The 14659-nt window shown below is 43.2% G+C and overlaps 1 protein-coding gene across 6 annotated transcripts in view; it reads right to left on the minus strand.

Moving 5' to 3' along the window:
* Window positions 1-1095: 1095 nt before the first annotated feature.
* The window catches only part of ankrd12 (ankyrin repeat domain 12), a 36405-nt gene continuing 22841 nt past the window's right edge, over window positions 1096-14659 (minus strand). For 3 of the 6 annotated variants that reach the window (XM_051412676.1, XM_051412642.1, XM_051412651.1), the window contains 11 exons: window positions 14212-14362; window positions 12481-12552; window positions 11888-12025; window positions 10744-10947; window positions 10329-10471; window positions 9853-10000; window positions 4801-9227; window positions 3975-4073; window positions 3565-3744; window positions 3379-3474; window positions 1096-2459 (listed from right to left, as the gene is read on the minus strand). In XM_051412676.1, the coding sequence (XP_051268636.1) occupies window positions 2274-2459; window positions 3379-3474; window positions 3565-3744; window positions 3975-4073; window positions 4801-9227; window positions 9853-10000; window positions 10329-10471; window positions 10744-10947; window positions 11888-12025; window positions 12481-12552; window positions 14212-14275 (5757 nt within the window). In that variant the 5' untranslated portion in view covers window positions 14276-14362 and the 3' untranslated portion in view covers window positions 1096-2273. The remainder of the gene's footprint in view (window positions 2460-3378; window positions 3475-3564; window positions 3745-3974; window positions 4074-4800; window positions 9228-9852; window positions 10001-10328; window positions 10472-10743; window positions 10948-11887; window positions 12026-12480; window positions 12553-14211; window positions 14363-14659) is intronic. The other 3 variants (XM_051412660.1, XM_051412685.1, XM_051412668.1) reach the window with 3 other exon arrangements.

The raw sequence follows: 14659 nt of genomic DNA on the forward strand, positions 1-14659 counted from the left end.
TCATCTACTACAGTATACAGTGTCAGTATGTGTCACTTTAAGAGTGGTGGAAGAAGTATTAACATGTTTTATTTAGTAAAAGTACAGAAGAATTACCAGTTAAATGTGTTTAAAGTATCAAAGGTTAAAGTGCACATTATATTGATCAGACGTTTTATTGGAATAATATTTCTGATTCATGAGTAAGCAGAACTTTTATATATAAGTTTGCTTCTTGTTGCTGTTTAAGTTTGTTTTGTTGAACTTTAAATAAAAGTGAGATGTAGAAATTTGAAGCCTCCACTTCCTCTTGTCAGTAGTTAAAACTTCTTATATGAACAATATTTCTCTATTTATAGATTATGGATTAGAGGAAGGAGCGGATATGATTGTAGGAATCTTTAATTAAATAATTCAACATTTTTGTAGAAAAACCAAATCAGACATAATTATTATTATTGAGTAATTACTCTTAAACATGTCTGTAGGGAAACCTTTAAATATTATAAAACAGTATTTACAGCAGTGAACTGACAATTACATCATCTCCCTAAAAACATATTAAAAGGTCAAAACACAAAAAACGGTTTAAAATTATTTAAAAATGTACTTTTAAAATTGCATTTACCTGCATTAATACAGCCTCAGATATATAAAGTGGTTTTATTTACACTTTCTATGATCAGCTGTGACACTAATGTCTGATATTCTGGGAGCTGATTGAGTACAGCGACATCTACTGGCCGAGACCGACACTGCAGCAGCTCTGTAACCTTAAAATCAAATCTCTTCTAAAGTTATTAACTTGTAAATAATCTATTAATCAGTCTGTGAAATGTCAGGAAACTCTGAAAGATGTTCAGTGAAATTTCTCAGAGCTGAAGGAGACATCTCGTTTTTAATGTCCAAAACAAAAAAGAAACACCTAAAATATAAATGTATGATTAGAAAACATAAAAGCAGCAAATTCTCCCATTTAAGAAGCTGAAACCAGAAATTATCTGATTGTTTTCTAGATAAAGAATTATATTGTTGATCGGAATTGGTTCCAATAATTAACTATCTATTGATTGATTATTTCAGCTCTTTCTGGATTAATGACACCAACAGCAGCACTTTTAATTTCACAACAAATAAAATTTATTCAATTATATATTACAAATATGTACAAGTCATGTAACAAGTAAATATTAAAATAGACATTTTTTAGAACTATCGTTCAAAAAGGCATTATGTTGAAAAAATAGGTTTTGTTGTGATCTCACATTGAAACTGTAAAAGTAAGTTGTTGTTTTGTTTTTTTGTTTTTTCCTTTCTTTCCTTGGAAGCCACAACAGACTTTAATGTGCGCGAGACACAATGGACAACACATGAGGAGTGAGGCCGCAAGAAAGGACATAACACAACGGCGCAAAAAAACCAAAAAAAAACCCAACAGAAAAACAAAAACAAAACAAAAGAAAGAAGCTGGAACACTTCAGTAAACCTCACAATTAAGTCCACATTACAGCTTTTTAGGAAAAAAGTACAAACAACGCAACGCATGCACAGCATTTAATTGCCAAAAAGTCAAAAAACACGAGCTGTGGCGTGGAGTTCCAGATGAGGAAGGAAGAAACGGGAACAAAAATAAAACAAACAAACAACAAAAGCCAACACATGCTTAAAGAGTTTTAAGCCAACGACAACAAGAACATCACGGACGAAGAGGACACTCGATATAAAAACCAACTTTGGTCCATTAAAACATGAGACAGAACAAGAGTTTTACAATCAAAATATCTATTATTTTTTGTTTTTACAAGTTTAAAACAATAATTACATGACTATTTACAAATGCACAATTGTTTTTTGTTTTTATGTATAAAATAAGTTAAAAAATTAAGAGCACAGTCTGTACACAATGTATGAACAACTCACTTTTGAAAACAATTGAACTCTTTCAGTTGTGTGACCCTGCTTGAGGAGGAGCTCCCTTCAACCCAGCTTTTGGTCTCTGCTCTCTGGGCTTCATCTGTGGACCTGGACCCCCTTCTTTTTTTTTTTTTTTTGCCCCCTCGTACGACGAACCGTCAGTCTCCCCCGGGTTCCCCGTCCTCGTGGTCGGCGCCGGTTCAGACAGTAAGAGCTCAGGAGTAAAAATCATCTCTCGTGTTCCCGCCACATTCTAAGTGCTTCATATTTTTCCATCTCCTTTTTTCCTCGAATGTGCGCGGGGGGGGAGAAGGAGCTGCTCGCCTCTCGTGTCCGTAGCGCTGGGCCGCCGCTGTGGCAAAGCACGTCTGTCCTACAGCTCATATCGGGGTGAGGTCAAAGTCGTCGTTGACCTCCACGAGCGGGATGTAGAACTCGGGGATCTCGAAGATACTGGTGGACTTGTAGGTGGCCGGGTCCAGCTCCTGCAGTTTGAGTTGCCACTCCAGACGCTGCACGGCGTTCAGGGCCGCCGCCTCGTGCTGCTGCCTCATCAGAAGACACGTCTGTGGAGGGAAAAAGGTGATCATTTGTTATCCGTCCAGAATTCCAAAAAATGGATTATAAAATGATGTTATTAGGGGTCAATACTGATTGAAATATCTCCAGTTGTCGTATCTAAGTTTGTCCTATTTACTGGAGTAGTGAACAATATTTCTATTCTGGGATTCTTCCAGGTATTAGCCAAACCCTCAGGTGATACCAGGAAAATGGGAGTTATAGCTGGAGAAATTTTGACTGCAAAACGCATTAAAATCTAAAATGTTATGACATTCTGGCCTCCATGTTGTCCATTACCTCCCGATAATAGACGCTATCTCTCCTACCACACACACACACACACACACACACACACACACACACACACACACACACACACACACACACACACACACACACACACACACACACACACACACACACACACACACACACACACACACACACACACACACACGAAATATCAGAGGGTTTGACCTTCCAACGGGAAATTAAACTGGTCACAATTAAAGTTTGTAACCTCAACAGAATCTTATCAGCTGTTCTTTCGCTTCGTGTCCAAGAAATCTCGATTCCTCTCCCAGAATCTACCGACGTCAGGTAACAACTGTAATGTCACAGACTAACCCAGTGATCTGCAGCATTTGTGCTGTATCCAGTGTGTGTGTGTTTACACTTTTAGCTGTATAACTCTGCCAGGAGCTCAGTTTACGTACACAGAGAACAACATCCACTGTTGTTTGTTCAAGTAATCTTGTTTTCAGTTGATACAGTTGTCCAAACAAGCCGGTTAATACAGTTAAGATGTCCTGTCGTGTGACATTTGCAATCTTCCAGGACTTAATCTAGAAAAATCTCCGGTGTTAATTAGTAAACATGAAAGATCTACAGGGCGTGTTCGTCACTAAAAACAATTAATCTCACCTTCAGTTTATCAAACTTGTCGTCGACATCTTGTAACCACGACATGAACTGCCTGGCGTTGAATCGGTCTCTCACTGACGTTTTGCCGTCGTCGCTCTGTGAACACAAACGCACAACAACTTAACACACACGCACAGTATTTTCTACACGTTATGGTTCAGAGGTGACCGAAAGCGAAACACTCACAGGTGCAACGTGTGACCACTGCTCCGCGGCGCTTACCTGCGCGTCTTGAGGCATGTTGTAGACTTCAGCATCCAATAGAACTGTGCAGGCACTGAAAGGCAGAGTCTGATTGGCCAGTGTCCTTGCTGCCCGGTAATGGACTCTTAGGACTTCCTGTTCATTTGAAACAATCAGCTTTTCCTGAAGGAGGAGGAGGAGGGGGAGGAAGAAAGTAACACTGTAAATCTGATCTTTAATTGTACTGTAGCAAGCATCTTAAGCACTGGTATCCTGTTAAAAGGTCTTCAAGAGGGGATAAGAACATGAGTTTTCGGGTTTTGTTCCATTTCAGCTGCGAGAAGTGGCACTTAAAATGTCTAGAGGCACTCAACCCGACCGAAACCAAAAGCTCCAGGAGTAAAAGTACGTACCCTTTCAATGCTGTGCTGTAGCCGTAGTTTCATACGGACGACCTCTTGTTGTTTGAACATCTCTTTCAGCTGCTCGGGTAGTGACGGAGGTGGAGTTATCTGTTCCAACAATGGAGAGGGAGACGGTTCAATGTGACGACTGATGAGTTATCAGATATCGAATCAGAAGAATACTTTACTTTTGATTGAATATTTAAACTTTTGTGTTTCCTCCGAATTTTTACAAACCAAGAGGAACAAACATATATAGAAATATAACTCTTGTCTCAGCAGTGTGAACTCTCAAATCCCTCTGTTGGTCTACTTTGCTTTTAGACCACAAATTAAGCGAATAAGATTATGTGAGAAAGTCTCTGTACAGTCGGTCCAGATCGGCCTGAACAAACTGAACTAAACAGGAAACCACAACAGAGTTTAAACTGAACCAAACAGGTTAAGTATGAAAAGGTCCTCAAGATAATTTATATCTAATTCATATTCAAGTAAGTTTGACTTTGAGAAAGACATAACACTAAACACTGGGGATGAGCAAGTTCACTCTTATCTGTATTTGTTCAAGCAACTAAGTTATCTGAATTCTTGTTGATTTAATCCTGAAATTGATTTCAAGTTGATCAGAAGCTGCTTTATATATAACAGAACAAGTCTTTTTAAATAAAAGTTGCTATATTTACAAGTACAGACACATCAAAGTACTCACTAAATCCTACTAAACACATCAAATTAAAGTCAAAATTAAGATATGGGGCCAAAACAACATAAAAACGTGTGCAAAATGATATAAAAGAGTGGATTCATAACATTATAACAGAAAGGAACAACTCACTGTTGGTATGCAGAGCTTGCTGAGCGGGTTCCCATCTAAGAGGTAGGATCCGTTGAAGGTCACATATTCGTCATAATACTGCGGCGGTTGAGGGGTGACGCTGCACAACACTTTGCGCTTCTCCTCGATCTTCTTCCGGATGTGCAGGAACTCGTAGTAAGGGTTGGCCCTCTCCGTCTGGTAGGGCTGGATCTCCTCCAGCTTCACAGAGTCCACAATAGCAGCCAGAGACTGCTGACCTCTCTCCCTGTCCTGCTGAGTCGTGGAGCAGGACTGCAAGGACGACACTTTAGGCATCTTTCTCTTGCGTGGATGCGGCACGTGGACGTCCACGTCCTCATCCGCAGAGCGAACCTTGACCTTCGCCCCCGAAGAATCTGAATCCCGGTCTCCAGATTGAGGAGAGGAGCTCCCTGAGGTGCTGGTGCTGAAGTCTGTCTGAGACCCCGACTGGATGGTGCTTTGACTGTGCTCTTCTCCAGACGAAGACGACTCTGGTTTCTCGTCGGCAGGGGTCACCTCCATCGACTCTGAGCCGGCCTCTGCTTTGGACTCAGAAGAGCTCTCGGTAGCCATGCTGCCCTCTGCTGACGAACTCTCAGTTGTGGCAGGAACAGCAGCGCCGCTGTTCTCTGAACTCTGTGAGACGTCCATCATCTCTTCAGCCTTGTGTTCAGGGCTCGCACTAGAGGATGACGCCGGGGGCAGACTGTCCTTCTTCTCCATCTGAGCATCGAGACATGAACCTGTAGTGTCGCTGTAAGGTCTTGATTTCTTGCAGTCTTGGTTGTTTACATCCATGTCCTCTTGCGAACATTCAGACTCGGAGCTTGTTTTGCTAAAGCCCGGCAAGGATTCTCCTGAAGTGCAGCTGGGAATGTGCGAACTGGTGGACGGTACAGGACTTCCTACAGCCTCCGTTCTGAAGCTTTCTGAAACGGTTTCCATATTCTCTTGTTCTGCTCCATCGGCACTCTCCAGAGGTTTGTCTTTAAGGTCAGGAACATGTGTGGTAACTGATTCTGTCTGCTGCAGAGTCTCCGTATCAGAAACAGTGAGCGGTTCCCTTTGCTGGAGGGTTTTTGTGTTTGTGAGTGCCGTCGGCTCAGCAGGTACACAAGTTGTAGGTATCGATGGCTGATCAGAGTCTTTGTTTACACAATCTGCCTGTGAAATCTCCGTCAGACTCTGGACGTCCTTCGCAACAGGGGCATCGGGGGAGGAAACAGTTTTCTGCTCTGTTGACCCCGTTTGAGAGCCACTACACTCTGGAAGTGTCAGGTTTTTAGTCTCGGGGTCTTTGCTTGACATTTGAGGTGTTAAACCACCAGTAGTGCTCACTTCTCTTTCCGTGACAGAATCAGCGGCTGAAATCGGACATTGTTGACTGTTGAGACTCTCCTCAATTTCTGCCGAGGTCTCTCTCGTTCTCGCCTCCTCAGTCGGCTGGCTGGGTTTTGGCAGATTTTCAACAGCTTTGCTTTCGGTCGACGAGTTGGCATCTTCATCGAGAATAGCTCTGAGGTACGGTGATTCATGTCTGCCGGACAGCAGCGTCCGATTACTTTGCGGCACATCTGGAAGACTGTTGCAATCCTTATCGTGGACAGACGGCGATCTGGTGGCTTGAATGACGAGGGAAGACTGGAGGAATGCGGGTTGAGAGTCGGAGGCTTCCAGGTTCATGTCGGAGTCGTATTCAACGTGTCTGGGTGTCAATGTCGTCGCCTGACATGAATCCTCTGAGCTGGCGACGGAAACCAAGGACACAGACCTGGACATGAGGCAGCGTTCGCTCTCTGGTCTGGGTGATCTGGTCAGACAGTTTTCTACAGCTGACATGACCTTTGCGCCGATAGAGGGCAGACTCTTCCCATCGAGTGACATCGTCCTAGAGCTGGTGCCGTCCTTCAGGGGTTTATCTCTGCTGTGGACATCGGAGGCTTCAGAGCTTTTTGAGCGCATCAGCTCTTTACTCAAGCAAGGTTCGGTCTTCGTTCTGTCTTTGGTCTTAGACTTTCCCGGATCAGCCAGAGGCCGCTGTTTAAGCCTTTCCCGCTCTTTTTGTTTGATTTTCTCCAGGTGTTTGCGATGCCACTGCTCGATCTCCTGGTCCTTCAGGCTGAGCATGCGCTCAAAGCTGGTCTGCATCAGATCATCATTCACGAGCCTCTTCTCTTTGGGCTTGGTGTCTCGTGTTGCTGGCGAGGCTTTTGATTTGGCCTTGTCCGCGTCTGTCTCGTTGGGTTTGGCCTTGCTGATTTTGGCCTGCTGGGAGCGGTCTTTGTGTCGGTCCTTATCCTTTTCCTTGTGTTTATCCGAGTCTCTGTCCCGGTCCCTCCGGTCGCGATCCTTCTCTGGTGTTCTCACAACTTCCTCCTTTGATCTAGTAGATAAGGACTTGCTGCTCTCGGACAGATAACTCTTCTTCTCTTCTAAAAGTAACTTCAGATTGGAGCTTGAGGAAGTCCCATCTTTTATCTTATCTCTCTTCTTCCTGTCACAGTCCTTTTCTTTGGAACGATCAGATTTACCATGATCTGTGGTCTTCTCCAGAGGTTTTCCTTTCTTTTCAGAGTTTGTGCGTTCCTTTTCTCTGTGATCCCCAACACTATATTCTCTGTCCTGCCTTTCCCTATCAGACCGTTTGTCAAACTTATCTTTATTTTTTCTGCCCTCCTCATGCTTTTTTGTTGTGGATAGAGATTTCAGTTTTTCATTCTCTTTGTAGTTTTTATCTCCGGGCGAGTGGGAAGAAATTGCTCCCGTTCTCTCTTTTTCCTTCCAACGATCCACTGAATTCTGTGGTTCAGCTTTGTCGGAGTGCTCCGTTTTGACCTTTTTTTCCTTTTCAGGATGCCTTTTCTCCATTTTTTCTGAATCCTTCTCCTTTCCTGGGAGCTTCTTGTCAGTTTTCTCGCGCAAGCCTTTTTCAGAGGGCTCCAGCTGTTCTTGATCAGCTGTGATCCCACTTATGGGTTTCTCCTCTGTCTCTTCTTTCATGCTGTTGCTCTGCAGCGTCTCCTCAGGAATCCGCCCTGAGCCGTGGCAGTCCACTCTCTCGTCACGCTCGCTGAGCTTTGAATCCTTTACCTTCTCTTCTTTACCAGCAGCCTCCTTCCGCTCTTTTTTCACAGCCTTGTCTTTCTCTCGCTCCTCTCTCTGCCTCTTTTCCTTGCTGCTGGAGTGTTTCTCCTTTGCGTTTCTCTCATCTTTGACAGGAGAGGAATCAGAAGTCTTCTGAAGTGAGCTATTGTCTTCACCTTCCTTTTTCACTGGCAGAGATTCATCTGTCTCATCACTTTTGAAAAAATTCTCTTTCCAGAACTCTCTGTCAAACTCCAAATTCCTGTGGCTGTCTTTCCTGGCCTCCTTCTGCCTGTGGCGGCTCCGCTCTGCCTCGTATTCCCTCCTGTGTTTGTCTTTCTCCTTGTGTTTAAGTTTATGCTTCTTTACTACTTTGCCGTCTAAGTCGGTCTTCCGTAAGGCACCTTCAGCGCTGTCTATGCTGTTTCCTATGCTGCCTTCTTTGTAAGGACTCGAATGACCGTCGTCCCCGTCTACACTGGAATCTTTCTGTTGATGTTTGCTCTTCTCCTTGTGCTTGCACCCCTTGGTACTGGAGCCTTCAGTGCAGTAATCTGCGTCTGTGTAGTGGTTGTATTTGACACTGTCCACCGGACATGAGCTGTCACTGATGGAAATGCACATCTTAGTATTTTCCTGTTTGAGTGGTGTTTGTTTATCTGTCAGGCTGTGGTTCAGTTTCGGAGATTTTATGGATGACAAATGGAAGAGGTGGACGGATGAGTCATCTTTAGGACTGAAAGACATCTTGAAGGAGTCTTCCTCCCGACCCTTTTCTGTGCTCTCGGACACGGTTGCGAGAGAGAGGACCAAAGTTTTGCTGTTCTCTTTCCCATCCTCTTGGTTTTCCTTGTTTTTATTCTGGCTTTTGCTCTTCCTCTTGACTTTGCCTTTGTCCTTTTGCTCAGCATTCTCCTTTTTAGACCTTGTGTCGGCCTTGACGCTCTCTGAGCTCTGAGAGCAGGTAGGGGAATTCCTTTTCTCTGGAAGGCTCTCCATTTCATCACTGGAGGTATCAGAGCTGCAGTGGACACGAGGAGTCTTCTGCTTTTTGGATTTGGAGGAGGAATCCCCTTTGCCACTCTGCTTTCCTGCCACATGATTCCTTTCCTTTTCCTCCTTCTCCCGCTGGCGAAGTTCCCTCCGGAGGATGTGTCTGTCGTTCAGGGCTTTACTGAGATCCTCCTCCTCTTCCTCGTCCTTGAACTCATACTCATCCAGCCCGGGCACGGAAGAAGACGCTTTTGTGGCTGGTTTGCCATCTGAGTCCTTTTCAGTATCAGAGTCTTCCATGTTGTCATCCACACTGGATGGATTGACAGACGGTGGGTCTTCAGACTCTGCAGAGGGGAGGAAATCAATGTTAAGATTATAGATTAAAGTCAAGACAGCGCTTTATACCAGGGATGCACAATAATTACCCATGCAGATAAATTATCATCCAATAATGGGAAATTATAAATTAAATTACAGCCATAATATTGGCTGAATATATATATATAATAAATATAAATTGATAGGCTTCATGCTCTATAAAGACAAATTGTTTTTGTTTTATTCACAACCATGATAGATTTGGTTAGGACAGAGCTATGGACTATTAAATCCATCCATCTTTGCTCACTACATTTTATCCTTTCTTACCCACAGGTGTAAAACTACAGGTTATGAACTTCTATAGTGCATCCCAACTGACAATAAAGGGTTTAGTAGTGGATATAAAACTGAGACTACACATTGTTCCATAAATATTAGGTAAAGTAAAGCCCTAAATACACTGTTGACATTTGATGTTTAAGCCCCCCATCTGCTCCATCTATAGTGAAAAAACACATGTAGACATTGTGCTGTGAGGTGCAGTGGATGAAGAATGTTCAGTAATATCACAGTTAATATTTGTTAATATTTGTTAATATATGACTTTAAACCAGAGGTCAGCCAAGCTCTAGAGCATTCTCTGCATACCTGAAGAAGTCTCATCTGGGTCCGACAGTGGCACCTCTCCCTTTAATAGCTGTTCCAGCTCCTGAGAGTCAGCCACGTCCACGGGGCGCTCCCCGCGCTTGTTAGCCTGGAAGGCGTTTCCACCGTGGCGTAGTAGCAGTTTCACAATCTGTACAAAACACAAGAATTGAGATTGAGAATCTAACATTAAGCTTGTAGATAAACATTTTAAAAATAAAGCTACAAAATTGCAAAAGGTGGCACTGAAAATATTATCTTTTATAGCAACTCAGTTCAGACAAATGTTTAATACATTTGTTTCTAAACACTACTTACTCATTAATTGGCTGCAGTAAAGTTTTATAATCTTATGCAGCTCTTAAAATTACTATTATAAGACTTCTGGTAATGTGTACATTACATTTGACACATATTTTTCCATTTCTGAAGCGCTACATTACTGCAGCAGGACAAAAGTTTAAAAGTGAAGCTCTTACATCTTTATGCCCGCTGCTTGAGGCATCGTGGAGTGGCGTGTCGTCATCCAGACCCTGCGTGTTCACCTCTGCACCTGCTGCTATTAAGACCTTGGCCACATCGTAGTAGCCGAGATTACAGGCTTCATGAAGAGGAGTCCAACCTGGTGAGGACAGAAAACAGTAAAACCGGAGTGTTTCAGAATTCACAGTAATTGTATTGTAGCAAAAAAAGAAATTGTCATAGCTTTCTGTTGGGAGATAAATTGTAAAAATGAAAATACAAAACGTGTACACAAGATAGTATCATGCACACCGATGTCTGTGTTATCTCATCGCCTTTGAATAAGCAACTGTGAGTCAGCTTCATGTTATTAATAGCTACCGTACAGACATGATGGAAGCTGTTAAATGATCACCTCCTGGGGCACCGTACCTGCAAAGTCTTTGACGTTGACATCAGCTCCCAGGCTAATGAGCTCTTTAACTTGCTTGGCGTCTCCCCGGATGGCAGCCATGTGAAGGGGAGTCTCCCCTCGTTCGTTCCTCTTGTTGACCTTGTCCTTCTGCCGAGACGAGGCGCTGCTGGGGACTTTCTTCTGCACAGGGGTCGTTTGTGAGGGGTGACTGGGGGTAGAGTCTGGTCACAGGCAGGAAGAGAGAAAAGTACTTAATTGATGCTTGAAGCAAATGCCTGTCAGGGGCTGAGATAACTACCTGCATTAATGTGCAAAGCAATGGAATAAGCAGCCATAGTAAAACTGGTTTTAGTGGGAAGTTTAAAGACTGTGCTTATAATTGTGTGTTTAAGTATGTATTTATTAAAGGAATAGTTAAACATTTTGGAAATACACTCATTTGCTTTCTTGGAGACATGAGAAGATGGATACAATTTGCATATCTGTACCCTAAATTTGAAGCTACAGCCAGCACTGAATACCTTAGCTTGTCATAAAAACGGGAAACAGCTAGTCTTGCTCTGTCCAACAGTAACAAATAGGAATAGTCCCACAAAACAAAACAAAAAAAAAAAAAAAAACTGGTACCTGGTAGGTGGATTTTAGCTTCTGACAGAGCCAGACTAGCTGTTCGTCTAGCTACCCGTCTTTATGCCAAGCTTACCTAACAGTCTGCTGGCTCCAGCATCATACTGAACGAACAGACATGAGAGCGGTAACAATCTTCTCCTCCAACTCATGGCATAAGCAAATATTATTATTCCCCAAAATGTCAAACTGTTCCTTAAATTTGCATTTGATTGAGCAGCAACACTGTCACTGGTTTTACTGGAAACCTGCGCTTACCTGTGACTCTTTATTTACAGCATGTATGTACTAACCGCTACTGTCTTACAACCCAGTATTCACAAAAAGAAAAATGTATCTCAGTTACCGGTCCTGTGACATGTATGCACAGCAGCTTTCTTCTATACCAGATACATTAAATATTAGATATTCTCAAACAACCTTGAAATAAAAGCATGTTTGTCAAACTGCTCGAGAAGCATGACTCATCCAACAGCAAATATACTCTGAGCCATCTTGAGGATGTGGTTAAGGTGAGAGGGCAGGCACACAAACCTGGACTGTTGGCAGTCATCTGCATTAGGAGAGCCATCTGTTTGCGCTCTGACAGAGGATACCCAAACAAGAGGTTGGCCTGGGACTTCTTGCCCCCAGACTCCTTTTTCACCTTCTTCTTGTCTGGTCCATCTTTATCTGCAACAAAACCAAGACAGATTTTAGAGAACAGTTCCCAAAATAAATACATAAAAAGGTCCAGTTTCATTTCAAGCAGCAAATTCATCGTCACAGTGACGTTTTCCTCCTTCCCTTGTATCTGTTGAGCACGCGGAGAAACAGATGACAAGCATGAGGTTTGAAAAAAAGGGGACAAAACAAAATAAAAAAGACAGCATTCTCTTAAGCCAGCCAAGTTCATACAGCACTCCTCGAGCCCCCTCCCTCCCTCCCCGGCCTCCCTCCCTCCCTCCCCAATCTCCGGTCGGTCAGTTGTTACTAAACACAGACATGCGTGAGCTGTAACAGGGCCAGATGCAGGGCGAAAAACACACACAAGTGCATGTGTGCAAGTGTGTTTATAACAGCATTGTGGCGCAAAGTGGGTGACTGGTAGAGGACACGGGGGCTGAGGATCGGGCTGCAGCGATTACCTGCGTATATCCTGCAGGGAGGCACTAATCTCTCTCCCCAGGTCTCACTCGACTGGCCTGGGTCTGAGTCATCTACAGTGCAAAGCAGAGAGGATGGGGAGGGGAGAGGGGAGGGGAGAGCAAGGGTGGGTGGAAGGGTGGGAAAGCACTGCATTAACGCTCTCTCTCTCTCTCTCTCTCTCTCTCTCTCTCTCCCTCCTCGTCTCACATGTACTCAAATACAGACAGGCACAAAGGCAGACTTGCACTCCACGCACAGATTATGAGTCATGGTAACACAGGAGACAGGAGAGAAGATCCAATCCGAGGCGGTCAGTGGAGTCGGTGCTTCCTTTATTCCTACGGCTGTTCAACACAGGAGCCACAGGAGAGGCACTGGTGGGGTTGGGGGGGGGAGAGGAAAAGCCGCCCTGCATGCTAGTTTAGCTTTATAACGTGTGCAACATAAATTATACTCGGCACATTCAAAATTGATGGTTCTTCGTCTGTAAGAATGACGCAGGACCACACATTGAAAATCATTACGTTGAGCTTTTGCTCTACAGAGGAGATGAAGGCAAATCTACCGGACCTCAAGCAGTCTGTAAAACGCATTACTGTACTTCATTTTCTGTAATTATGGTTTGTACGATACACTAACCCTATTTTTACTTCTCAAATCTGATGTAAATATACAGTTAAATTTGTAGCCAAATGACAGAAGCAGAATAATTTTATTTACAATAGTAAGAGAGGTACGATTAAGACTTCAAGCTCACAATTACTCCAATGTGAAGCTGAGTTGGGTGAAGAATTTTATCTTCAGAGTGATGAAGGAACTCAAAAAGAGCAGCTTTCATCGTACAACTGCTCCGATAAAGCTACGTCTTAAAGAATAAGGTCGGCGTTTTATATTTTTTGTACTTTTATATTTATGTCAAAAAGTTCCATCGAAAGACCGAAACAAACAGTTCTGTCTTTTCTACCCCGGCTGTGGCTTTCAGCCCAAAGCCCACTGGTTCCTACTGAAGACATAAATCTTTAAGAACAAGTCACTAATATAATGTACATACGGTTTCATTTTTATATAAAGTCTCAGTAATTTCCCAAAAGAGCTAGCTAGTTTGTAGCCAACATTAATAAACAGGAGCAAATAAGTGCATTTGTTTGGGACTATTTGAAGCAGTAAATATTTAGGATGTGACAATGACTCAACATGAGCTACAGTGCTAGTGTTCATAGAAATAAAGAAAGACGTCAGCGAGTGCAACAATGTGGCTCACTGACGTGTTTTTAAAAATTATGACGCAGAGGATACACAGACTTGTTTACAGGATCAGTTCTTTGGTAGTTTTGGAGATTTTTATGGGATTTATTGACAATGAGTAAAAATACAGCTTATGGGCAGCTTTATATTTAAACTTTAAAAACTGGTCAGTGTATAATGAACTACAGGACAATCTAGTTAAAAGGGTTGAGAGCCTCAAGTTAACTCTAACATAACTATTTCCCATCATCTTTCCTTCTCAAATCTCATAATTCAACAGTTATCTTGTTGTTCGACACAACACGCCACAACTTCTTCAGCATGATCAGCTTTGGATCCTGTTGCCAAAAAGGTCAAAAACCTAAACCAAAAGACAGTCCCTTAAAGAAAAAGTTAGGCCACCAGGGGGCAGAGTTAGGACATGGCACCCAGCCAGCAGCATGGCTGTTGAAAGAGGAGCAGGGAGGAGCAGCAACAGCTCTTACCGGTGTCAGAGTCTCGCTCCTCTGTCCGGAGCGGACTGGTAGTGAAGGAGAGCTTGCGCTTCATGGAAGACTTGGCTTTCCCTTCCTTCCCCAGCAATTCACTCCGGTCCAGCTTCGGAGTTTTGGTGAAAGGGGACAACTTGTCTTTGCTCTGTCAGAGGAGGTGAAGAGGAAATAAAAAGAACAAAAATGAATCAGGCATTTTAAACACAGCAAAAGGTGTGGCTACATTTATGAATTATGTTTGTACGTAAACAATACTGCCAGCACATAAACTGAGGCCTGTTAACTAGCTCAACAACAAAAGGGTTGAGCTTAGTGAGCAGGTAGTATTTCAGATGAGGCCAAAGCCTGCTAAAACATTACACTAACATAACAAAGTGCGGATGATTATATTACAGGCTGTGTTGTGTCTCTGTAACATACTGTTTGGGTCTTACAGGCGGGA

The sequence above is a fragment of the Dicentrarchus labrax genome, unplaced genomic scaffold, assembly GCF_905237075.1.
Source record: "Dicentrarchus labrax unplaced genomic scaffold, dlabrax2021, whole genome shotgun sequence".
NCBI lineage: Eukaryota > Metazoa > Chordata > Actinopteri > Moronidae > Dicentrarchus > Dicentrarchus labrax.